Source organism: Talpa occidentalis, unplaced genomic scaffold (assembly GCF_014898055.3).
Source record: "Talpa occidentalis isolate TD23 unplaced genomic scaffold, MPIMG_talOcc4v2.1 talOcc4.6, whole genome shotgun sequence".
In the NCBI taxonomy this organism is placed as follows: Eukaryota; Metazoa; Chordata; class Mammalia; order Eulipotyphla; family Talpidae; genus Talpa; species Talpa occidentalis.
The window spans coordinates 68,786,335-68,811,961 of NW_023604972.1; the positions used below are offsets into that span (position 1 = coordinate 68,786,335).

A 25,627-nucleotide genomic window follows, 5' to 3' on the forward strand; every position below is an offset into this window, starting at 1 on the left:
ACCGGCACCGCAGAGGCTGAGGGCAGCTTGGCAACCCAGCGCTCAACCGCTGGGCCACCGGGGAGGCCCCCTGCAGTACTTTTTTAAAGATTTATTTTATTTATGCATACAAGGACTGGGGTACAGACCAGAGGTTTGGGGTGTGAGAGGATTCACCAGAGAGAGTGGGGAGCAGAACAGGCAGATCTACTGAACTACACTGCTAAGGGGACCAGGGGCCAAGACAGGAAAGGTCTGCTGTGCCATGTGTGTTGCTCCCTGGAGGGCTGGGTGTCGAACTCATGCTGCAGTGGCTGCCAATTGCTTGATGGTGCTGTCTTTAACACCTGTGCCACCAGGGAGGCCCATTTTTTGCAGTATTTTTTATAAAAAATTGGAATACTTTGTTTTGTTGAGTTGTGTAAATTCTTGGTACATCTTTGACATCAGTCCTTTATCTGTTGTATGGTGCTCAATATTTTCTCCCATTCAGTACAATTAATTTCTTCTGATAATTTATTAGATCCATCAGAATATTGTATCTGGTTATTACATTTTCATTTACAACAACTAAGTTCTTTGTTCGGTCATTTATGTTAACATAGTGCTTTTGTGGTTAATTTAGTGTGTGTGTGTGTGTGTGTGTGTGTGTGTACATATATGTATTCCTTTATATTCCAGAGAAAATTTTATTTTATGGATATACCAAATTTTTATCCTTTCATGACTTCAGTAATACATTGTTTCTATGGTATTTCTTTTTTTTTGTGACTATTAATATGATCACTATAAACATTTAGTTTTGGAAAAACATTTATTTTTATTTTAACTAGATAAATGCCTAGGGGTGAGATTCATGGATTATATGTTAGAAGTATGTTTATTCTTATCTAAAAAGGAAAAAAAAAACATTGTAACTGTTTTCCTGAAAGGCATACTATTTGACCTTCCTATTAATACAGTATGAAAATTCTAGTTGTCAGAGTTTGGTATTGTCAGTTTTTTTTCTTTCTGCTTTATAATTGTGACCATTTGTATAGTTATTCAATGATATTCTCTTGGGATTTTAAATATACTTTGCCAAAATGATTAATGTTGGAGAGCAAATTTTTCTGTGCTTAATTGACATCCATGTAGCTTTTCTTGTGAAATTTTTTGTCTGCTTTTATTGTTTTGTATAAATTAATGAAATTTGAGAATTTAAAAAATTGTAGTGGATATGTCTTTTGTGAGATATCTTCATTGCAAATAGTTTCACACTACTCATGGTATTTCTTTACATCGTCTTAGCAGTATGTCTCAGAAGGAAAAAGTTACTGATTTTGATGAATTCCAATTTATATATTTTTATATTTAATGATGCATGCTTTTAGTATAATAAGAACTTTTGTATAACCCACAAATCATTTTATCTTTATTTCCTATAGAAGTTTTATAATTTAAAGTTTTTTGTCTGTGATCCATTTGAGTTAATTTTCTATACTATACAAAGTTTGTGTCAAAGTGTGTGTGTGTGTGTGTGTGTGTGTAATTCCAATAAAATGTAAAAGACTATTCTTTATCCATTCATATGCATTTGTACTTTTGTCAATATACAATTGTCTGTAAATCTGGGAGCATATTTTTGGAATCCTTTTTCTCTTCCCTTGATCTGTCCTGATATTAATATCTTATCAACTCATTTACGGTAGTTTTATAGTAAGTGTCGACACCAGGTAGTATGCTAATTTTTCACAATTACATTTTAAATTCCGGTTTGTTTGATTTTCCTTGTAAATATTAAATATTTTTATTATTTTTTTTAAAAGATAATTTACTAAAGAGAATACAAGAAGGTCAACAGATAAGTGGAAAAATGCTCGCCATCTCTTTTTTTTTCCTTTAATATTTATTTATTTATTTATTTATTTATACAAGCACCGGGTACAGTCAGAAGCGCGGGAGGGTGAGAGAATTCACCAGAGCCAGAGTGGGGAGCAGAGCAGCAGAAGGACCGAAGTACACTGCTGAGGGGAGAAGCGGGCGGCAGGAGAGGTCTGCGCGCCATGTGGGACACTCCTCCGGTGGCCGGGGAGCAGCCAGGGATCGAACTGGCGCTGCAGAGGCTGCGGGCAGCTTCGGAACCCAGCGCTCAACCGCTGCGCCACCGGGGAGGCCCTTCCTTGTAAATATTATAATAATTTTGTCTGTGGCTATATAAAATTCTTATAGATAATGTGATTGCAATTTGTTCTTGAATCAATTTGACGAGTATTGACATCTTTGCAGTAGTGACTCCTCCAACTCATGAAAACTGTATATCTTTCCTTTTATTTAGAAAATCTTTTGATCAGTGTTTTTTTTTAAGATTTATTTGTTTTTATACAAGAACCGGGGTACAGGCTAGATGCGCAGGAGGGTGAGAGGCTTCACCAGCGACAGAGCAGGGAACAGAACAAGCAGACTGACAGAGCAGCAGGTGAGACAGGAGAGGTCTGCTGCGCCATGTGGGATTCTAGCCTACCGGCTGGGATTGAACCCACACTGCAGAGGCTAAGGACAGCTTTGCAGTGTGGGGCTCAACCACCTGTGCCGCCAGGAATGCCCTGATCAATGTTTTTAAAATGTTTTTCACATAGAACCTTCACATATTTTGTCAGATATTTTGAGTTAATTTTTTATTTTGAGGTAACATTGGTTTACAATGTTGTTTATGTTTTATTGGTATAAGATCTCCCCCTTTTGGTGTTGTTATTACACCATATCCACAACCAAAGCACCAAGAGTCCACTACCGTAGAGTGTGGTGAAAGAAACTATCATTCATTTATAATAAAATTTACATTACCGGCAGATAAATAGTGCATATCACACATCAAAAGAACATATAATAATATCCAATATCTACAAAGAAATCATATAACTCAGCAAAAGAAAAAAAAGTCTAATAATAGGCAAAATATTTAAATAGATACTTCTCCAAAGAAGACATACACCTGAATGGGCATATAACAAAAATGCTCATAATCATTTAAATTTAGAAAATGCAAAACAAACCCATAATGTGTACCACTTCACATCTATGAGAATGGCCCATATCAAAAAGACCAGACACAAAGAATGTTCAGGATATGGATAAAATGGAACAATTTTGTACTGTGGGTGGGAATATAGTCTAGATCAGGCCCTGTGAAAAACAGTGTGAGGTTTATCATACTCCTACAAATAACTCAACTATAATGATGCATAAATTCCATTCCTGAGTATTCACTCAAAGAATGCAACGCCGCTGATTCAAAGGAGTATATACACTGTTACATTTATTGCAACGCTATGCATAATAGCCAAGTCAAAGAAACAGACTCAGTGAGCAATGATAAATGAGTGAACTAAGAAGCTGTGGTATTTATATACAATGGAATACTACTAAGCTTAAAAAAATGAAGTCTTTCTATTTGCAGCAACATGGATCAAACTAGATGGGATTATGTTAAGTGAAATAAGTTATAAGGAGAAATATATCAACTGCATGTATTTACTCTTATTAAATTCAAAGCAAAGCAACAGACAAAATCAAACCAGAGAGGGGAGGTGGAGTTCAGGAAGAAAGGGGGATGGGTGCTCAAATGACTATTGTGGGGATTATGTATACTTTGATTGTAGATGTGGTGTGGTAACATACATCTGAAGAGATATGAACCTATAGTCCTAAATCATATACAGTGTTAACCTCAATAAAAAATAAATTAAAATATAAACAAGAAACAAATAATTTCCCATGTGTCTCCTCTTTGACTCACGGGTTGTTTAAATGTTTGTATTAATTTCTGAGATTTGTTTTAGAATCCTCAAAATTTTCTGATTTTTCCTATTTTTTTTAAAGATTTATTTATTTATTTTACACAAGAACCAGGGTACAGGCCAGATGCGTGGAAGGGTGAGAGGATTCACCAGAAACAGAGTGGGGAACAGAACAGGCAGACTGACGAAATACACTGCTGAGGGGAGCAGTGGGCGTGACAGGAGAGGACTGCTGCGCCATGTGGGACCCTCGACAGCCTGCCGGATATCGAACCGGCACTGCAGAGGCTGTGGACAGCTTCACAGTGCAGAACTCAACAGCCTGCGCCACCAGGGGAGGCCCTGATTTTCCTGTTTTAAATTTGTTATTGTATTAATTTTGGCTGAGAATACCATCTATTTGGGTGAATGTTCCATGTGCACTTAATAATATTTTTTCTGTTGTTTTTGGTCAGAATGCTATATAAAGTAAATTACATAAAGTTAGTTGATGGTGTAGTTTCATGTTTCAATATCCTTATTGATTTTCTGTCTACTTGCTCTATTTATTGCTGAGAGATAGTGTGGGAATATCCAAGTATAATTGTGGATTCACCTGTTTTTTTTTTTTTTTTTTTTTCCCAGCACTATTACTTTTTGCTCCATGTATTCTCAGGGACAGTTTTTAGGTCCACACACATTTAGGATTGGTCTTTATATTTCATGAATTGATTTTTTCATCATGTTATAATATCCTTTTTGGTCCTGGTAATATTCCTTATTCTAAAGTCTATATTGCACTGCCTAAGGTGCTTTTGTTTTACAACATTAGACTTTATTTCTTGGTTTTTGGAATTAAAACTAAGCCTTGGTTGCTACAAAGTAAAAAGTAAAAGAACTGAGTAGGCTAAAATGAATAATTCAGCTTAAGAAACCAAGATTTAGAGAATTCACATAAGATAATAGAGGCTTGAATGAAAGGTTGAGATGAGGATATTGAAGCCCAGAAGTTGTTATACCCAGTCAGGGTTAAGGTTAATTACTCGAGGTAATCTCTAGTTCCACCCATACTGAAACATGTCCAGTAATGAATATGCTCTGAATGAACATTTTATCAAATTGTTCTAAAGATGCACAGTAGGGCCTCCCCGGTGGCGCAGTGGTTGAACACTGGGTTGCGAAGCTGCCCGCAGCCTCTGCAGCGTCGGTTCAATCCCCTGCCACTGGACAAGGGTCCCACATGGTACGCAGACCTCTCCTGCCGCCCGCTGCTCCCCTCAGCAGTGTACTTCGTCACTCTGCCTGTTCTGCTCCCCGCTCTGGCTCTGGTGAATTCTCTCACCCTACTGTGCTTCTGACTGTACCCAGTGCTTAAATAAATAAATAAATCTTTAAAAAAAATAAAAAAATAAAAAAATAAAGATGTACAGTAGATATTATTTTATACCTGCAGCTCTCAGAAAGGGGAATAAGTTGTTTTGGTAACAAATTTCTGGGAGCAGCTCATTGTGTTACAAAGAAATGGATTAATAAAAGTTATAAATTTATTTGACACACTTTTTTAAAGATGAAATTGCTGACAAAGAACAACAATGATCTGATACCAGTGAAACAATCACCATATAATAGCAATATGACCCTCAAATAAAGCAGCTCCACTTAGCTGTCAGTTTTTGATTATCCAGATACTTCACTCAAAAGCTCTCTGTTAAGCAGTCCCCACACTGAAAAAAAAAAAATTGTATGCATCCAAGTATAAATTATCCTTTTTATGGTTTTGAGCATTGCCCTTTATTACTATTATAAGAGACATTCACAATGTTCATTTTGTCCTCCTAAACTAACACAAAAAACAAAAAAACAAATACACTAGGCAAAAAAATCTTTCATTGAAAACATTTTTTACCCCAACAATTCTTCAATTTCTTCTTATTTATATTGCTACAGAAATCTTGGGATTTTTTTGGGGGGAGGGGGAATGCTATACCTTTTAAGATATATTTTCAGAATCTTCTCAAAGAAGATTCGATGGAATTTATTTTTGGTCTCAGTAGGAAAATCCTAATTTGCATCTCCTCATGGGTTGTTGTGGTCTCAATTGATCTATGGTGACCTGGTTCATTTTAAATCAATTTAAGATTTTTCTGTGTGAACACAGAACAATCTGCATCCTGTAGTTCAGATGCTAAAAATCAATCTCAAGGAAATTTAAGCAATCTTGATGGATTCTTCAAATAAAGGTAAATAAATAGACTTTGAGGTGATTTTAAATAAATAGACTTTGAGGTGAAACTAAGTCTGGAAGAGTTTAACCGATCAACATGTCAAAATTATATTATTGTCTATGATACAAGTACATTTGTTCCATCTAATGTTTTATTACTATTTATGATCTGAAGTGATTGCTCTATAATACATTCAAATAGTATTTTATTATATTTATTTTGAGTATATGTAATGTCCTGTGGCAAGATGGACAATTTTTATTCTATTACAACTATAAAGATTGTGTCTGGTCATTTCTCTCTCTCTTTTTTTTAAAATATTTATTTATTTATTTAAATAAGCACTGGGTACAGTCAGAAGCAAGGGAGGGTGAGAGAGTTCACCAGAGCCAGAGCGGAGAGCAGAGCAGGTAGACTGACGAAATACACTGCTGAGGGGGCAGCAGGAGAGGTCTGCACGCCATGTGGGACCCTCACCCAGTGGCCGGGGATCGAACCAGTGCTGTAGAGGCTGCGGGCAGCTTCACAATCCAGCGCTCAACCGCTGCGCCACCAGGGAGGCCCTATGCCTGGTCATTTCTTAAAGGCAAGATTCTATAGCCAGGTTTATTTTACTTATTTATTTATTTTTAATTTTTTTATATTGTTTAAATTTTATTTTTATATTCCCCTTACAATTACAACCCCCTTATTTGACCCCAAGCCATTCTTTCCCAGTTCCCCAACCCCCATACAGTGTCTCTGGTTCATAGATTTTTGTTGATTTTGATATTTTCTTTCTTATCGTTATTCTTTTTCCTGGTCCCTTATTTAAGTTTTCTAAATTCTTGCTATGAGTGAGACCATCCGGTATTTTTCTTTTTCTTTCTGGCTTATTTCGCTGAGCATGATCCCTTCCAGCTCCATCCATGTTGCTGCAAATTGCATGTGTTTATCTTTTTTGAATGCTGAGTAATATTCCATGGTGCATATGTACCACATCTTCTTGATCATGAAACCATAAAATACTTAGAAGGAAATATAGGCAAAACACTCCATGATATGCACATCAAAGGCATCTTTACAGACACATCACCCAAAGCAGTGATAGTGAAGACAAAGATAAACAGCTGGAACTACATCAAATTAAAGAGCTTCTGCACAGCAAAAGAGACAATAACAAAAACAAAGAGAAACCCCACCGACTGGGAGAACATTTTTGCACACAACACTAATGATAAAAGGACTGATCACAAAAATCTAAAGAGCTGATGAGACTCAACCAAAACAAAGAAAATAATCCAGTCAAAAAATGGGCAGAAGAGCTAAAAAGAAACTTCTCTTGAAGAGGAAATGCAAATGGCCAACAGGCTTATGAAAAAATGTTCAACATCACTTGTAAGCAGGGAAATGCATATCAAAACTATAATGAGACACCATCTTACACCAGTGAGAATGGCACATATTAAAAAACTAGCACAACAAATGTTGGTAAGGATATGGAGAAAAAGGAACTCTTCTGCATTGCTGGTGGGAGTCCAAACTGGTCCAACCACTATGGAGAGTTGTGTGGAGATTTCTTGACCTACTAAACAAAGAGCTTCCATATGATCCAGCAATTCCACTCCTAGGTATTTACCCAAAGGACACAGAAACATCAATTCCAAAGAGCACCTGCACCCCTATGTTTATAGCAGCACTATTTACAATAGCTAAGCTTTGGAAACAACCCAAATGCCCAAAAATAGATAGCCAGGTTATTTTTAAAGGGAGATTTATGGGGCCTCCCCAGTGGCTCAGCGGTTGAGCTCTGGGTTGCAAAGCTGCCCGCAGCCTTTGCAGCGCCGGTTCTATCCCCGGCTGCCAGCTAGGGGCCCGCATGGCGCACAGACCTCCTCTGTTGCTCGCTGCTCCCCTCAGCAGTGTACCTTGTCCATCTGCCTGCTCTGCTGCCTGCTCTGGCTCTGGTGAATTCTCTCACCCTCCCGCACTTCTGACTGTACCCAGTGCTTGTATAAATAAATAAATAAATAAATAAATAAATAAATAAATAAATAAATAAATAAATAAATAAATCTTTAAAAAAATAATAAAAAAAATAAAAGGGAGATATATGGAAAATAAAAGTCATGTAAACTGAATGAGGTTATCATAGTTTAATTTGCTAGCACATGCAAAACCATAGTAAACACAAATAGTTGTTGGAACTTCTCTCTGTACTTTAGCACTTGCATGTACACAAATTTTCCCATAAGTAAATTGCTGAATTCTAAGTCAATAATATTTCTAGTATTTAGTGAAAATCTCCATTCTTGAAAATATAATAGATTATTGAACTCTTAAATTACCAATGCAATAAATGCTCTTCATAAATATCTACAATTAAATATTAATAATAAATTATATAAGAAATTAAAGGGCTATAAGAATTATAAGAAAGGAAACAAAACTTCTTCAAAATAATTAGAAAAAGTTTAATTAATAGTGAGTCACTTAAGTTATGGCTTAAGAAAGAAATAGTTTTTGAACATGGAAAGATTTTTTTAGAACTATGTGAACAGAACTATGTAAACGAAATCACTGAAGCAGAGGATTATTAAAGTTTATTGAAGGCAATGACTAGAAAATTAAGGTACCGAATGAGGAAGAAGTGAAAGATAAGGTGAAATAGAAGATGGCGACTTTTGCAAAGCAAAAGTCTTTTTTAGGCTATGAGGCACTATCAAATTTTTAAGGCTATTTAAATACATCATAAGATAACAGGAATTATTCCTTTTTTTAAAGATTTACTTATGCATACAAGAACTGGAGTATAAGGGAGAGGTGCGGGGTTGGGAGTGGTGGTGGTAAGAAAATTCACCAGAAACAGAGTAGGGAGCAGAACTGGCACACTGACTTAAATACACAGCAGAGGGGAGCAGCGGGTGAGATTGGAGAGGTCTCCTGTTCCATGTGGGTCACCTCCCTGGCCAGGGATGGAACTTGTGCTGTTGTAGCTGCGGTTTGCTTCATAGTGTTGAGGCATAACCCCATAGTGTTGATGCACCACCAGGCAGGCCTCAGGAATTATACCTAAGAGCAACATCTGAAAGATATTTTCAGGGTGTATCTAACTTCAGACAAAAATGCTAAACTCTTGAGAAAAAGGGAACATATCCTTGCTCTCAAAGACTTTAAGTTTCAATGGAATAATATATACACAAATAAAAACATATGAATTTTAGGCTGAGTGCCTCTTTGACAGAAAGATATAGGATGCTAAGGTAACTGAGGAAAGAACCATATTGTAGGGCAACGCAAACTCCAGGAACAGATAAATCCTGAATTATCAGTGACTTAATACGATAAGCATTTTCACAATTTACCAACATTTGTGCTAAGCCTGGAAGAATGAGTATGGATTCAAGAGTTCTGCCAAGTTTTAGCAAGATTAAATTTGACAGGTTATGAGATTAACCAAAAAATGGATAGATTTGGTGATAATAAAATGGTTTAGGAGGCTATTTCAAAAGTGCAGGTAAGAGGGGGCTCCCTGGTGGCGCAGGCGGTTGAGTGCAGCACTGTGAATCTGTCTGCAGCCTCTGCAGCGCGGGTTTGATCCACGCTTGCCAGGGAGATACCCACATGGCTCGGCATACCACTCCTATCTTCCCTGCTACTCCCCTCAGCAGTGTATTTCAGTCAGTCTGCCTGCTCTATTCCCTGTTCTGTCTCTAGTGAAGCCTCTCACCCTCCTACACATCTGGCCTGTACCCCAGTTCTTGTATAAAAATAAACAAATCTTTAAAAAAAAAAAGTGTAGCAATGTGGATGGAGCTAGAAGGAATTATGCACAGTGAAATAAGCCAGAAGGAAAAAGAAAAATATAGGAGGGTTTCACTTATAGCAGGATTATAGGGGAACCAAATAAGACATCAGTGTAAAAAAATAATAACAGTACAAAACACAACAAAGCAAAAACGGACAATTATAAACCAGAGACATCCTGCAGGAGAGGAGGCAGGACAGGGATCAGAAGGGGGGAGGGAGGAGCACAGGAGACTGAGGTGTTGGTGCAAGGGTGCATCGGTGAAGGAAACTCTATGGGGACTACACCTGAGGGGGGGGGAATGCAAATATTGTTTAAAAATGAACAATGATGTAAAAAAAAATTAAAAAAAAAAGAAAACAAGTGCAGGTGAGAGATATGATACCTAAATGAGAGTAGAGAATGAAGACCATGCAGAAACTGAAAACATCTTTAGACACATATTTTAATTTAAATGAAGATGGGGGCCTCCCCATTGGCGCAGCGGTTGAGCACTGGGCTGCGAAGCTGCCCCCAGCCTCTGCAGCACCAATTTGATCCCCGGCTGCCAGCGAGGGTTCCACATGGCACGCAGACCTCTCCTGCCGCCCGCTCTCCCCTCAGCAGTGTACTTCGTCGGTCTGCCTTGTTCTGTTCCCCGCTCTGGCTCTGGTGAAATATCTCACCCTCCCGTGCGTCTGACTGTACCCAGTGCTTGTATAAATAAATAAATAAATCTTTAAAAAAAAAAAAAAAGAAAGAAAAGAAAAACCTATTTAAGTGGGCAAAGAGATTCTTTCAATGGAATATTGCATATCACCTAATAGACATTTTAGTTAGTCATCTGATTGCTATAGAATCTGTCTGTCACTGTCTTTGACTCACTTTACAACTGTATGAGTTGTAGAAAACTGATATTATTGCAAATGAATCTTGTCAGTACAGATACAAATGAATATGTAAAGCCCCATTTAAAAAATAGTCTCTGAAGTCAATCTTACTCTGGGAAATGTGATTTGTGATCCAAAAGACCCAAAGAGTTCCAAGGGAAAGAATACCAGATAGACATACACCAAGATACATAGTAATAGAGTTATCAAAAGCTAACAATAAGGGTAGGCTGGACCTCCCTTGGTGGCACAGGCTGTTGAGCGCAGCGCTGTGAATCTGTCCACAGTCTCTGCAGCACTGGTTAGTCCCCTGCCGGCGGGCGAGGGTCCCACATGGCACAGCAGACCTTTCCTGTGGCGTCTGCTGCTCCCCTCAGCAGTGTATTTCATCAGTCTGCCTTTTCTGTTCCCCACTCTGTCTCTGGTGAATCCTCTCACCCTCCCACGCATCTGGCCTGTACCCTGATTCTTGTATAAAATAAATAAAAAAAAAAAATCTTGAAAAAAAAAAAAAACCCAAAAACATAGAAACCTAGAAAGGGTTCTTTGAAAAAAAAATATAAATTCCTAAGGTAACCAAAAAAGGAAAAATTAATAAATTAATAAAATTATTAATAATAATTTTATTAATAAAAATAATAAAATTAATAAATGAAAGAGAAAATAATTTCTACAGACTAGAAATACAAAATATTGTAAGAGATTGCTGGGAAAAATTACATGCCAATGTACTGGATAACCTTGAAGAACTGGATTCACTTATAGGTCAACAAAATCTACCCAGACTAGCCCAGAAAGAAACCAATGAACTGAACAAACCAATTACACACATGGAAATTGAAACAGCAATAAAACATCTTCTGAAAAACAAAAGCTCAGGATTAGATGACTTTACAAATGAATTTTACTGACTTTTAAAGAAGAACTAATGTTCACCTCACTCAAAGTATTATTAAATACAATATGGAATCTCCTTATAAATTTTATGATGCCACCCTTATACTGAAACCACGTAAAGACAGTATAAAAATTATAAATCAATATCCTTGATAAACATCAACGCAAAAATTTCAACAAAGTACAAGCAAATCAAATACAACAGCATATCACAAGGATTATAGAAATGATCAAGTAGGATTCATCCCAGGGATACAAGGATTGTTTAATGTATATAAGTTAAGCCAACACAAAAGTAAAGGTAAAACTCATATGATAATATCAATAGATCCAGAGAAATTATTTAATAATATTCAACTCTCACTTATGTAAAAAACTCCAAACAAGTTAGGAATAGAAGGAACCCACCTTGCTGTAATAAAGTCCATATATCACAGATTAACTGTCAATATAATAATCAAAAGGGAAAATTGAAAGCTTTCCACAAAAGATTGTGCACAAGACAAGGATGCCCATTGTCATCATTTCTCTTAGTATTAGAGGTTGGCTAGAGCTTTCAGAAGAGTATGGAAAATAATGGGAAACCAATTAGGAAAAGAAAGTTGCACTATCACTATTTGCAGATCATATGATAGATATAAAAATACTAAAGATTCCACTGAAAAGTTATTAGAAATAATAAATGAAAACATCAAAGTGACAGTCTACAAAATCAACATACAAATATCTATGGCATTATTATATAAAATAATTTACATTGAGCAAGAGAAAATAACTCTATTTATAGTTGCTTCAAAAAGAATTAAAAACCTTGGAATCCACCTAACAAAAACATAAAAGACCTATAAAATGAGAAATACAAGATGTTATTAAAGGAGTAAGATAAAGAAATAAATGGATGGAAGGATATCCTGTGCTCATGGGTGAGAAGAATTAATTTAATGAAAATGACTATCTTCTTTGAAATGATATACAAATTTACACAACCCCCACCAAAACATAGCATTTTTTCCCAAAGAAAAACAAACTGAAAAAAAAAAAAGATATTATATGGAAGCACAAAAGGCATCAAGTTATAAAAGCAACCTTAAGAAAAATGGAAAGAAACAAACTTCAAACTTTACTATAAAGTTACAATATTAAAAGCAATATGGTGTTGCTATTCCAAATTTTGTGCATGTGTTTTTTTTTTTAATTGGCAGTACTTAAGTTCAATACCTTTTTACTTATTCCATTCACTTTATATTTCCTCTTAGCTTTGGAAATATTCTTGAACTGGTAATTCATGCTACTGATTTATTTTTCATAATGTCAGTTATATTACTTTTAAGAACTGATACCTCTATTCTTTTACCATGGCACTATATTTTACACCATTCTTTATCATCTCAAATTCATTTTTTGTCTCTGATTTTTATTCCTATTCCTTTTATTCTTATAAATTTTAACTTCTATATAATATAATAAATATATAACATTATATATAAATATTATGCTACATCCTATTGAGTACTGCATTTTCAGATTCCTGAAGCAATAACTTTTTCAAGTTTATTTTCTTCTGGATAAATGTGGTGATGCAATATCCTTCTTGCCTTTGAAGAATTTAGAGATTTGGGGGGAAGATTTCTTTTACTTGCCATGGATTAAAGACAGCTCTATATAGGACTGATGTTTGCCAACAGACATAGTTTCCTAATTGTTCTTGTGTCCCTATCTATACATTTATATGCTCATAGAAACCCCTACTTAGAGCTCCAGTTGTGTGGCACACTTATAACCATAGTGTTTATAATGATTCATAGTCTCTGGTAGGCTTTAACTAATGTAACTGTGAAGGAATTTTATTTTTCTGTTCATTCTGCCTGGACCAGGTCTCTGACCAGTGACACAGAGAGAGAGAAAAAAGTTGTCCTCTAGGTGCTTCAAAAAAATCAATATCTGTATTGTTGGTTGGTGAAGACTTTGGGAGCAAAGAGTTATAGAGAGAAGGTTTCTTATTTTCACCTATTTCTATCTGAAGAATATTGGTGGGTCCTCAATTTAATCTGAAGTAAAGTTCCAATGACTCCTACATTACTAAAGATTGACACATAATAAATATAGATTCTAGGTTAGGCCTCATTTTCTGCATGGAACATATTATAAAGGACAAGAGTGAGTGATTGCTTTAGGGATAATGCAAGCCCAGTTTTGCACATTTTAAATGTGTGAATAATTACCAGAATTTCATTCTTAATTATCATTAATAACAAATTATTTATAATATACCTCAGAATTAAGGAAACTTGTCAGTATGTCAAGACATCGTGTTTGACGACCCCTGGAATAAAGCACTGTTGGGATGTTACTGTTTAGTCATTTAAAGTAGTTCAGTCTCATGCCTAACATCCTTTACTATCATATTTTTAAACCAGCCACAACTTGTCATTCAAAAGCAGAAGAGAAAAAAAAAAACACGTTTCTTATATTTCCCTTTTACTCACCCAAAATCTGTGTAGTTGCTATGGCAATCACTGTCACCATTCTGTTTCAATAACTCCTGAAATGGTGGCACATCTTTAAGTATTTCTTGTTCAATCTGTAAAACTGTCACAGTAATAGTTTTGAAACAGAATTCTGATCATATTTACTACTTAAAGGCCTTCAAAGACTGCAGAATGTCCTGAATGAAGGTGACTTATTTATATGGAACAAATAAAGCTACTAATTTTTGTCTCTATCACTTACACTTCCCCCCTTTCCACCTTTCCCTGGAGATCAGAGTACCACATCTTAGGCAGGAGATTGTCTGATGTATCTGTATGGCACATAAGAAAAGACCAATGTATACTAGTATCCGGGGTTCCACAAGAAAATGGCTTAATTTCTCAGCTAGGCACCTCACAGATGACCTCCAGTGGTCCCAGCTTCTTGATATTCATAACCTTGTGCAATCCCTTCTCTTTGTATATGGGGTGGACTTGGTGATTCACATATAACAGAATTTGGCAGACATGAGGAAAAATAAATTCATAAGAAAATAGAGACATTAAAATAACTGTGACAGAAATACAAAAGATATTAAGAAATCAACATGAACAGTTATATACTTTTAAGATTAGTTTATAAAAAGACAGTTGAATCTACCTTGGGGACTCTCTCTCTCTCTCACTCAATGTGAGGGAATCAACTGCCATATTTCCCTAGGAAGAGGCTTGAGTAATAAGAAAGTGATGCTTCTGACCACACCTAGCATGAACTTCGGCTTGCCAATAGTCATGTTTCAGCTGAGATTTCAATTGGTTGCAACCTTTGCTAACATTAGAACTTCTATGTTGTGAGAGACCATGAGCCAAAGTCCATGCCCAATTTTCTCATACAGAAAAACAGATATGATGATTTTTTTTGTTTAAGTTGCTAATTTTAGGGTAATTTGTTATACAATAATAATTTATAGCAAATATAACTACTACCAAATCATTCCATGTTGTGAACCATTATTCCACAAGCCCCAACAACTTTTTTTTCTATTTTTGTTATAAATTGAGAAAAAGAAAAGAATGAAATTTGAGGAATAATGATACTGTTCATTCTCTTGATTTTAATGATGGTTTTAGATAAAGATTTATATATAAGCACACACATATGCATGTGTGTATATATATATGTGCTTTATATATGATATATAACAAATTATACATCAAACATGTGCAGTTTATTTTAAATTGTACCTAAATAATGTGTTTGAAATGAGTAAAAATACAAGATTCACTGTATATTTGAAAAAAGACAAAATAGACAGGAATCCAAATAAATTAAATATGATAGTAACTCAGAAGACATGAAAATTGTATAGAAGGGCATGAGTTTAAAAAATCTATAATAGTTACCTTCTGAGAAATAAATGGAAAATTTTTCATCCATGAAAAAGGGGAGGTTATAAAAAATAGTGTTAGAATAGGGAAGAGTTCTTGGGATTTTAAAACAATAGTGGAAGCTAAAATTTCAACAGAAGGTTTGGAAGATAAAGTTGAAGAGTTCCTTAGAAAGTGGAATAAAGATAAAGAATAATAAAATAGAACAAGAAGATAATAAAATGAAAGCATAGTTATAGAAGTCTATTAGAGTAAGAGGGATTCTGGGAAGAAAAATAAAACAACAAAGAACAGAAAATGGTGCTATTTATCAATGAAAGTATATTTCAATTGAAGAGCTAAAGATAAATCTATACATTTAAGGGTACCAGATGGTACTCAAAAATGAACTTTAAAAGACCATTTTGTCACTCAAAAGTAGAAAAGAGAAAAAAAAATCAGTTTCTTATATTTCCCTTTTGTTTTCAGTCTTCCCACTCCCTTTCTTGTAGCTTCAGCTTTATAAGTCAGCTTTCTAGGGTTTAATGTCAGTTTGCTTTATCCAATCTTTTGTTTGGTACCTTTATATTCCACAAATGGTGACACCATCAGTATTTGTTCTTCTCCTGATTTATTTCCCTTACACTAATCCCCTCCAGCTACATCCATACTGCCACAAATGACAAGAGTTTGTCTCCTAAGCCTACAAATTTGTGATAATTTGTATGGCTTCCTTAGGAGAATTATATACCATCTTGAACAAGATTTTCTCCACTTCATATTTAATCCCAAACATAAAATTCTATGTCTCACTAAGTAAGTCTTATCATAATTGTTTTGTCTTCCATTCCTTTTTTTTTTTCCTTACTGTTTTTCTTCTTTGTTAATTCCAGCTAAAAGTCATGGCTGCTTCTTCTGAATTTTGATACTGCTGGTGATAAAGATAATACAGCTGAAATTGTTTAGTGTTTGTTCCATCAAACATTTTTTCTATCCCTTTACAATGTTTATAAAGCATACCAATGTAGGAAATACTATTTTTATATTACAAATTAAGAGACCAAGGAATAAAAGGATTTAATAATACTAAGTGGCACAACAAAAATTTGCTTCAAGATCTGGGTACAGACCTCATGTGCCTAACCTTAATGCAATAATGCTTACATTATTGAATGTTTGCCTCTCTCATTTCATATTCTCTTTTATTAAGTTTTTCTATGCATTTTTCTTTTCTAGTATAAAATATTCCACTGAGGGACCTCCCTTGTGGTGCAGGGGTTAAAGTCTCAGTGTTGTCAAGTATTGCCAGTCACTGCAGTGTAAGTTCAATCCCCAGCAGGGAGCTAATCCACATGGCTCAACAGACCTCTCCTGTCTCACCTGCTGCTCCCATCAGCAGTGTATTTCAGTAGATCTGCCTTTTCCGCTCCCCACTCTGTTTCTGGTGAATCCTCTCACCCTTCCACACATCTGGCCTGCACCCCAGTTCTTGAATGCATAAATAAGAATAAATCTTTAAAAAAAATTCCACTGATAAAACTAAAAATAGCATACATACGAATGTCCATCTAATCTTCCATTTTTGAAGATTTCTAAAATTTTTATATTTTATGTATTCTTTATAATTGAAGGAGTCACTGCAACATGTTTGAATACCTTTAACCTTCAAATAATTTATGAATTCTTTCTTCTTTATCTTTTCATAGCATTTAGTGCCATTCTTGGAATATCAGAAGTGTTCGAATTTTGTTGCATGAATAGTTAAGCCACATGTTGCAACCCCGATGTTCCCAAATTCCCCAACATTCTAGAATTATATTTTCCTTTAATGTTTTGATAGAATAGTTAGAGTCCTTATTTCACAAGCAATGGGAAGTTTCTTACTCTTCTGCTGGATCTTATGGGTTGGGAAAGGGCTCCATATATTTTTTAATGATTTATTTATTTATTTATTTATGCAAGCACTGGGTACAGTCAGAAGCGTGGGAGGATGAGAGAATTCACCAGAGCCAGAGAGGAGAGCAGAGCAGGCAGACTGACGAAGTGCACTGCTGAGGGGAGCAGCGGGCGGCAGGAGAGGTCTGCGTGCCATGCGCACCATGTGGGACCCTCACCCAGTGGCAGGTGATCGAACCGGTGCTGCAGAGGCTGCGGGCAGCTTTGCAACCCAGTGCTCACCCATGCACTACTGGGGAAGCCCAGTTCCATATACTTTTTCTTGTCCCCTGACACCAATGTTATTTTCTTTTGAATTTTTTCTACTAGCTCCATTTTGTAACTTGTCTCCTGGAATTGCCATCCTCTTGCTGCACTGTCATTGCTGACCTGGAATATAAATGAATCAATATATCATACTTTTTAATTATTTACTCAATATTTCACCAACATAAAAGCATTCTCCAAATGACCAATAGCACTAAATTGGACTCTGAAAAGAATGATAAGGAAACAAATGTCTCCATAGTCATGTTGTTTTTGTAATCAAGAAAAAAACTCACATAGGTAGGTATGATGAAGAAACACTGGTAGTGGGCTTGAACTGTGTGCTGGAGTAGTAGACATTTATCAGCCTTAAATAGATAAGGGGGCAAGGAGAATATTAGAGAAAGGGCTGAAATCATGTGCAAATGAACAATAGTTGAATGGAGCAAGTTATATCAACTGCAAAAAAGCACAGGTGCAGAGATTTAGGCCAAAAATAGTGAGAAATAATTCTGGAGAAACCAGGCAAAGCTACTTTAACAAAATTCATACTCTACCCAAGTCTTCCATAATGGATGTAATCTTAATTCTAAAGTTAATGGAAACTATTGAGCAGTTTGTAGTGAGGGATTGACACGATCCACTTGTATTTTGAAAAAGGGAATTTTGGCTCCTGTGTAGATACAAAAAAAAAAAAAAAAGGTAAAGCATGGTGAATGCAAGGATTCCAGAGAAACATTAGTACAGAAGAGATGGAGGTTTCGACTAAGGAAGTGATAGTAGATGTGAAATAATGGAAACTCTTGAGAATGATTTTAGTGCAGCATAAAGAAGAGGACCTGATGATTTGAGGGAAGAATAGGGTTTCAAAAATGTAAGGCTCACTGAAATGTGACATGAAAAAGAGTAAATGCTTTGTTTTAACATGTTAGACTTTATAGTCTTAAAACTTAATCAGAACTTTTTGAGTAAGGAAAATTTTCATCAGCTATGTCTTTCTTAGGATCTTGTCTAAGAGGTTTTTTTTTTTTTTCCCTTTAAAACCACTTTCTCCCCTTCGACTCTTATTCTTTACCACCACTTTATTGCTTAACATGTTTATGGAATAACAATAATTTCTTCATAACTTTAATAAAGTTTAGCACTAAATTTCTACTAGTTTAGATCCCAGTTTTGTACTGCCAGTATTTCTATTGAGCTGTTGCTAAACTGGCTTCCATAGTTCCAAACTCCTTAGTAACACAAAGATGTGGAGAAATATTGAAGTCACAGCATTTTTGTGTATTTTTGATCAAATTCTTAGGTCTAGACTTTCACCAGGACTTTCAGGGTCATAAAGCTGTGTAAGGAGATCACTTGTATCTTCCCCTTGGGTATACCTGCTCCAGGCTTCCCTCAGCCATTTATCTCCTAAAATTCTCATTGGTCACTGACAAGCTGTATTATTTCCTGGAAGATTGCCTTATTTTTATTTTCTTGTTCTCATCTGATAAGATGTAATGATAGTTTACAGAAACATATATAATAATGTACACAGAGTAAGCACTTTATGTTAAAAATGTAGAATCAAAATGCTTAATAATGTTTTATGACTTGTGAATCTATATGCCCCTGAGAAGATGAATATCGATGCCTAATATTGAATCTTTTCTTTTTGTGTTCTTTTCAGGGAACATCCTTCTTTATCAGAACTCCCCTTGTGTTCATATCCAGATTTCTTCACCAGGACTAATGAAGAGTTGAGAAGAGTCATTAACCATCATGTAAGACTTAACTTTCTAAAACAGCAAAAGTTTTCTTCTGTAAGGGCACCTTAACTTTGCATGGGTAGTTCTGAGAATAAAACATTGACTTGTAGAACTTAAAAGTAGTGCTACAGTTGAACATTGCCAAACTTAATTATATCTCCCTGTACTTTATATCCACCTCAATACCTACTTTATATGCACCTTTATTGGGTTACAGAAAATTTCACCTTGGGGGCCTACCTGGTGGCACAAGGGTTAAGATGCAACCTATAAAGCTATCTGCAGCCACTGCAGCATGAGTACAATTCCTGGCCAGCCAGGGAGAAACCCACATGGTGCAGCAGACCTCTCCTGACTCTCCCACTGCTCCCCTCAGCAGTGTACTTTGATGAAACTGCCTGTTCTGTTCCTCAATCTGTGTCGGGTGAATCCCTTCACCCCCTGCACCTCTGGCCTGTATCCTAGCTCTTGTGTGCATAAATAAATAAATGTTTTTTTTTTTTTTTAAAGAAAATTTCACCTTGGCCATAGGTAAAATACTATTAATAGCTTTATTCTATTTCCTGAGTAGTACTGATTTCTTGTGATAAGAATCTATTATTGAACACCAAACACTGACCTCTACTACAGTTTAAAGAAATTTGGCTTAATTTTTGGTGACCATTTAACTTTTGAAATATTAGGAAGACTTAAATCCTTTTTTTCTGCTATGAGTTAAACAAGTAGTAGAAATTCAAAGCTTTTCACATAAGACAATTTAATCCATTGAGCTATATTGATGATTTCTTACCAAATACTGTTCCGAGTATTTCTTTTTTGCAGTAAAAGTACTCCATTATCTGAATAGAGAATATGCTATATGCTATTGAATGCGTATAGATTCAATAGCATACATAGAATGTGTTAAAATTAATTTTATCACCATTAGTTTAGTATTATCTGTCAGATGGTGTTTCTATCCCCATTATTAATTTTATATATATATATATATATATATATATATATATATATATATAAAGATTTTTATTTTTATTCAAGAGCTGTGGTACAGGCCAGAGGTGCAGGAGGATGAAAGGATCCACCAGAGACAGAGTGGGGAGCAGTAAAGGCAGACAACAGAAACACACTGTTTAGGGGAGCAGTGGGCGCTACAGGAGAGGTCCGCCACACCATGTGGGATTCTCGCCAGCTGGCGGGGATCGAACTGGCACTGCAGAGGCTGCGGACAGCTTCACAGCTAGTTGCTCAACACACTGTGCCACCAGGGAGGCCCGCCCGCATTATTAATTTTTCATGTTACATTTAATTAATATTATATTGAGAAAAATAAAGGATCATCTCACCCCACTGAAAATGTGTTTATCACAAAGCTAATATTTAAGCCACTTTAGCCATAGTCACAAATATTGAGGTTTAGAAACTGAATGATGCTGTGGAATCACGAATGAAAAGTATAGTGTTGGGGCCTCCCTGGTGGTGGCCCAAAGGGTTCAGACACACCTATGAAGCTGTCTGCAACCTCTGCAGTACGAGTTCGATCCCCCAGCCTGCCAGGGAGAAATCCACATGGCACAGCAGACCACTCCTGTCTCACCCGCTGCTCCCTTCAGCAGTGTACTTCCGTCGATCTGCCTGTTCTGTTCTGCACTGTCTCTGGAGAATCCTCTCACCACCCCCCAGCCCCTGGCCTGAACCCCAGCTCTTGTATGCTTAGATGGATAAATCGTAAAAAAAAAAAAGAAAATTATAGTGTTGTTCTTTTATTCACTAATAACATTTTTGTTAAACTATATACCATATATATAGGGAGTTATCAAAAATTCCTAATGACTCATAAATTACAGCATTTATGTTTTTAGTATTCATGTCTAATACATGTTCTATAGTAGATTCCAAGAGAGAGAAAATTGACTATGTGTACATTGCACATTTAGATAGTGTAGTTTTAATAACAGACCAAAAATTCCTTGACAGTTTTTAGTGACCATCCCTTATCCTTGAAGTATTATAAAAACATTAATCACTTTTTGATTAATCATATTAATCATATCTGCCTAAGGCTAGTTAGAGAGACAAATGACATTATTTTTATGATAGAAGGAGTCTAAGAAATATCTTCTATAAGTCATCATCTTTTCCTGTTTCCAAGTGTATAAGCATTATCTAAATAATCACCACTATCATTCTGTTAATGATATATCTATAGAATGATAAAGGAGCCCTTTCTAAAATATGTTTAAGAAATGATAATATCCAAATTGTTTGGTATGTGGTGAGTGTGATCACATAGTACTTCAGAGTATTGGTTTGGGAGTGTTTTTGGAAGTTTTTCCTGAATATCATATTTTTTAAAAAAAATTAAGTACCTTTGCAAAAACCATTTGTACCATTTCCTTTCATATAGTTAAGCTCTAGTGTTTTGTACTTATATCTCACACTATATAAAATTTCTTACATTAGTTAATTTAATTCCCACAACCCATAAAATATTTGCCAGCTATAATAGTGATGTGGTTTTTTTTTTTTAAGATTTATTTATGCATACAAGAGCTGGGATACAGCTGGGATACAGGCCAGAGATGCAAGGGGTGAGAGGATTCACCAGAGACAGAATGGGGAACAGAATAGGCAGACTGACTGAAATACACTGCTGAGGGGAGCAGTGGGCGAGACAGGAGAGGTCTGCTGCACCATGTAGGTTTCTCCTGGGAGTTGAATTGGTGCTGCAGAGGCTGCATATTGCTTCATAGCATGGTGCTTAACCCCTTGCGCCACCAGGGAGGCCCAACTTGAGTTTTAAAGTTAGTAAGTCCACTTTTCAGTTCTCCATAGTTGTTCAGATTCCTGGTTTATAATTGATCATTCATCATTCATGGGAATGGGAAAGTGAAATCTGTAGTGTTAACAAGAAATAAGAATATACAGCTACAAGGTTTAATTGTTCTGCTAAGTCAGTTGGATTTTATTGAGTGACCATAATATCAAGGAATAGAGCAGATATCCAATTCTTCAGCAGATAATGAGATACCTTATTCACTGCTGGTACAAGGTGAGTGAGTGGATTAAATAAAACAGTAAATGGTGCTTCAATATCACATAGATTTCAAGCATGTCTGCATCTTTCTAGCTGCAATGCAATGATAATAATAACGTAGATGTAATATCAAGATAATGGTTGATATTTAATTGGTTACAGGAAACAGACAAAAATGTGAAATTCCTGGGTTAAAAAAAAAAAAAGAAGTATAATGTTATGGTGAATTCCAGCTATGCCAAATTCTAGCAATGAGGTAAAGGGGTAGAGGTTCCTTCTGGACACTGGTGGTAGAGTACCTCATAAAACTAGAGAATTTTATTATGCTGAGAGTTTTTAAGAATTAATCTTTTTTCCACAATGTAAAGAAAATAGTCAGGAGGTACATTGAAATTTCTCATATAAGGTATATTGTCATTCTTTATAGATTCTGTATTTATTATAAATTTTAAGCTATAATGTAAAATTGGCCATTTTGTAAAACAATATTATTATGTTTATTATATGAGAAAAAATTATGCCACAGATGGGTATCATAGAATTTAACCAAAGCTTGAATTTCAGGCTGTGCTTGAATATTCTGTATGCTTTGCCTTGATTTTCTAGATATTTCATAAATAAATAATTTTGGAGAAATGAAACATCTATGATTAATTACTGTATGTAGAAATAGGCTCAAGATTGGTGCTAGTAACTTTTGTATGTCTTATGTCTTTAAAATTTGACTGGGAACAAAAACTAGTAGATATGATTTTCTTACATTTTTTGTTTAATATTTATTATGTGTATTGAATAGTTGACATTTAAAAAATATTGCTTTTGGAGGGTTAGTTGATGTGTTATTCACTTTGAGGTCTAGTTCTGCTTATGAATATCTACATATTCCAGATGGAAATCAGCAGTCACAAAACACAGCATTGATATATAGTAGCTTATAAGTTAATTGATGAGTTAACTTATATAACTTGAAGAATTTATAAGTTAACTGATGAGGTAAATATAGCTATTTGGGTGTACATACATGGGCTGAAGGCGATAAAGTAGTCATGTAAATAGTGTCTTTAGGAATGTCCAACATTTCAGCTAGGGGTCATTTTGCCCTGAACTTTTTAGCTAACCTGAAGAAATATATTCACCTCTATTTACATTTTTTAATCATTAAAGTTATTAGAATGAAAAACAAGGTCCTCATGATGATGTTTGGTTGATTTGCTATTATTGTTTATACTCACTTATTCCTAGGGCTCTTACATACATATATGCTGCTATTGTCACAAATTATCATGATAAATCCCAATAAATCCCTTAGAAGAATTTTTGCTGATCTGATACAAAATCAACTTTTGTCTGCTCATTAATCTTATTTTCAACCTCAAATGTTAGAGTACCACAAATTTTACCTTTCAATTTAATTTTTCAACTTGGTTTTGTATTTATAATTCTTTTATGTCATATAAATGCAATTAATGACAAGGAAAAGAAATTCCTTTTGTATGTAGAAATGCAAACCCTATTATGTCTCTTTTTGAATGGTTTCTTTTGATGAAAATTTTAAAGAGGGATTTGTACTTTTTTGTGGAACTTGTTTACTTTCTAATAGATGGCATATATTTTTCCAGTAGAGTATAAATTCCAGAAGAATATATATGGAAAAAATCTGGCTATAGGAAATCTACATTGTGTGAAATTAATTGATATATTTTTAATGGAAAACCATGTGTAAATGACACTTTTTCTTTGTAACAGTGGCAGAAAGAACTGGAGATCCAAAAGAAATTAGATGAACTGCATGAAGCAAAAGAATGTGAAGATAAAGAGTTAGAAAAAAAAAATCACTTCAGAGAAATTATGAAGAGAAGAGAAGAGAAACTACACAAACAAACCAAACCCTATGAGCTTCCTCCAAGGACTGAAGTAATTTCATCAGAAAAGAAATTGACCCTCCCCAATTAGGTCCATGTGTCAGAAATCTGTTGCATTTAAGAGACCAAGACAGCTGTATGTTAGGAAAAATTTCTTCTGTTAAGAGTTGTTAACCTGATGTAGGCTCCTTAACAGTAATGTTTTAGTTCTAAACTAACAGCTATTAACCACATTTGAGTGAAGCAATTTTACCAGCTAAACATTTTCAAGAATACATCTAGAGCCTTTTCCAATTGACTCTTGTCTTCTGATGACAGATACTTAATGATTCTCAAAGTATTGATATTTATTGGAAAGTTAAATGGAAATCAATTGCAAGTTATTGAGTTATATACAAAAATTACTTCTTGAAATGGAATGAACATCAACTGATACTCCAATAACAATTATACAAATAAAATAAGTAAGACACTTTCATAGTCAATTTATACCAAAACAAACCATATGCCAGAAGCTTGAATTTGATAAATTACTGTGTATTAAACATTTTTGGATGGGCCAGACATTTCAAAACAACTTCATCTTTAACAGCCACCAGGGGAGGCTCCTGATGGACAGTGGTTTTACTTTGCCAGATGAGTTTATGACAATGGATTTTGATTTCCTTGGAAGGTACAGTAACACTTACTGGAATGATTCATCTAAACAGGGGTCATTTTAAAACTAGCACATCATTTCATCAGATGCTTTTAATCAATGGGTAAGAGTAATAAGATAGGGTTTCTGTGATGCCTTGAGCTTCTTTACTGAAAAATATAGATATTACGCTTCAATTTCACACAGGTGACTTGGTATACTCAAGAGACAAATCCTTTATCAAGGATATCAAAAGGAAATGACTACCTAGTCAGGAAGGTAGCATAAATTTAGTGAATAGGGTTACAAAATATCTACCCCATACATAGATGTTTTCCACCGTTCAGCTGATATGTGTGTCCAGTATTTTTTAAAAATATTTATTTATTTATGCACGCAAGACCTGGGGTACAGGCAAGAGGTGGGGGGGTGAAATGATTCACCAGAGACAGAGTAGGAAACAGAAAACAGGCAGATTGACTGAAATACACTGCTGAGGGGAGCAAGTCAGGATGGTTTGCTGCGCCATATGGGTAGTTCCCTGGCCAGGGATTGAACTCGTGCTTTAGTGGCTGCAGATAGCATCATAGGCTGCATCTTAAATCCTTGTGCCACCAGGGAGGCTCTGTGTGTCCAGTGTTGTAGGATTATCTAATGTTTTCAGAAGAAGCTTTCAAATGGGATTATTTTTTATAATTAAAATTTACTAATATCAAAAAGTTGGTCACCAATTCTAAAAATATCATATAATTTCAGGTTAAATTTAACACATGGGCCACAAATTTTTGCCCAT

General features: G+C 35.3%; 1 protein-coding gene across 6 annotated transcripts in view; it reads left to right on the forward strand.

Annotated features, from left to right (window-relative positions):
• The window catches only part of TMEM232 (transmembrane protein 232), a 249,512-nt gene extending 224,683 nt beyond the window's left edge, over positions 1 to 24,829 (forward strand). For 3 of the 6 annotated variants that reach the window (XM_054688079.1, XM_037530317.2, XM_054688080.1), the window contains 2 exons: positions 19,223 to 19,316; positions 24,082 to 24,829. In XM_054688079.1, coding sequence (XP_054544054.1) covers positions 19,223 to 19,316; positions 24,082 to 24,288 — 301 coding nt within the window. In that variant the 3' untranslated portion in view covers positions 24,289 to 24,829. Of the gene's footprint in view, positions 1 to 19,222; positions 19,317 to 24,081 lie in introns of those variants that run through there. The other 3 variants (XR_008549210.1, XM_054688082.1, XM_054688081.1) reach the window with 3 other exon arrangements.
• The last annotated feature ends 798 nt before the right edge of the window (positions 24,830 to 25,627 follow it).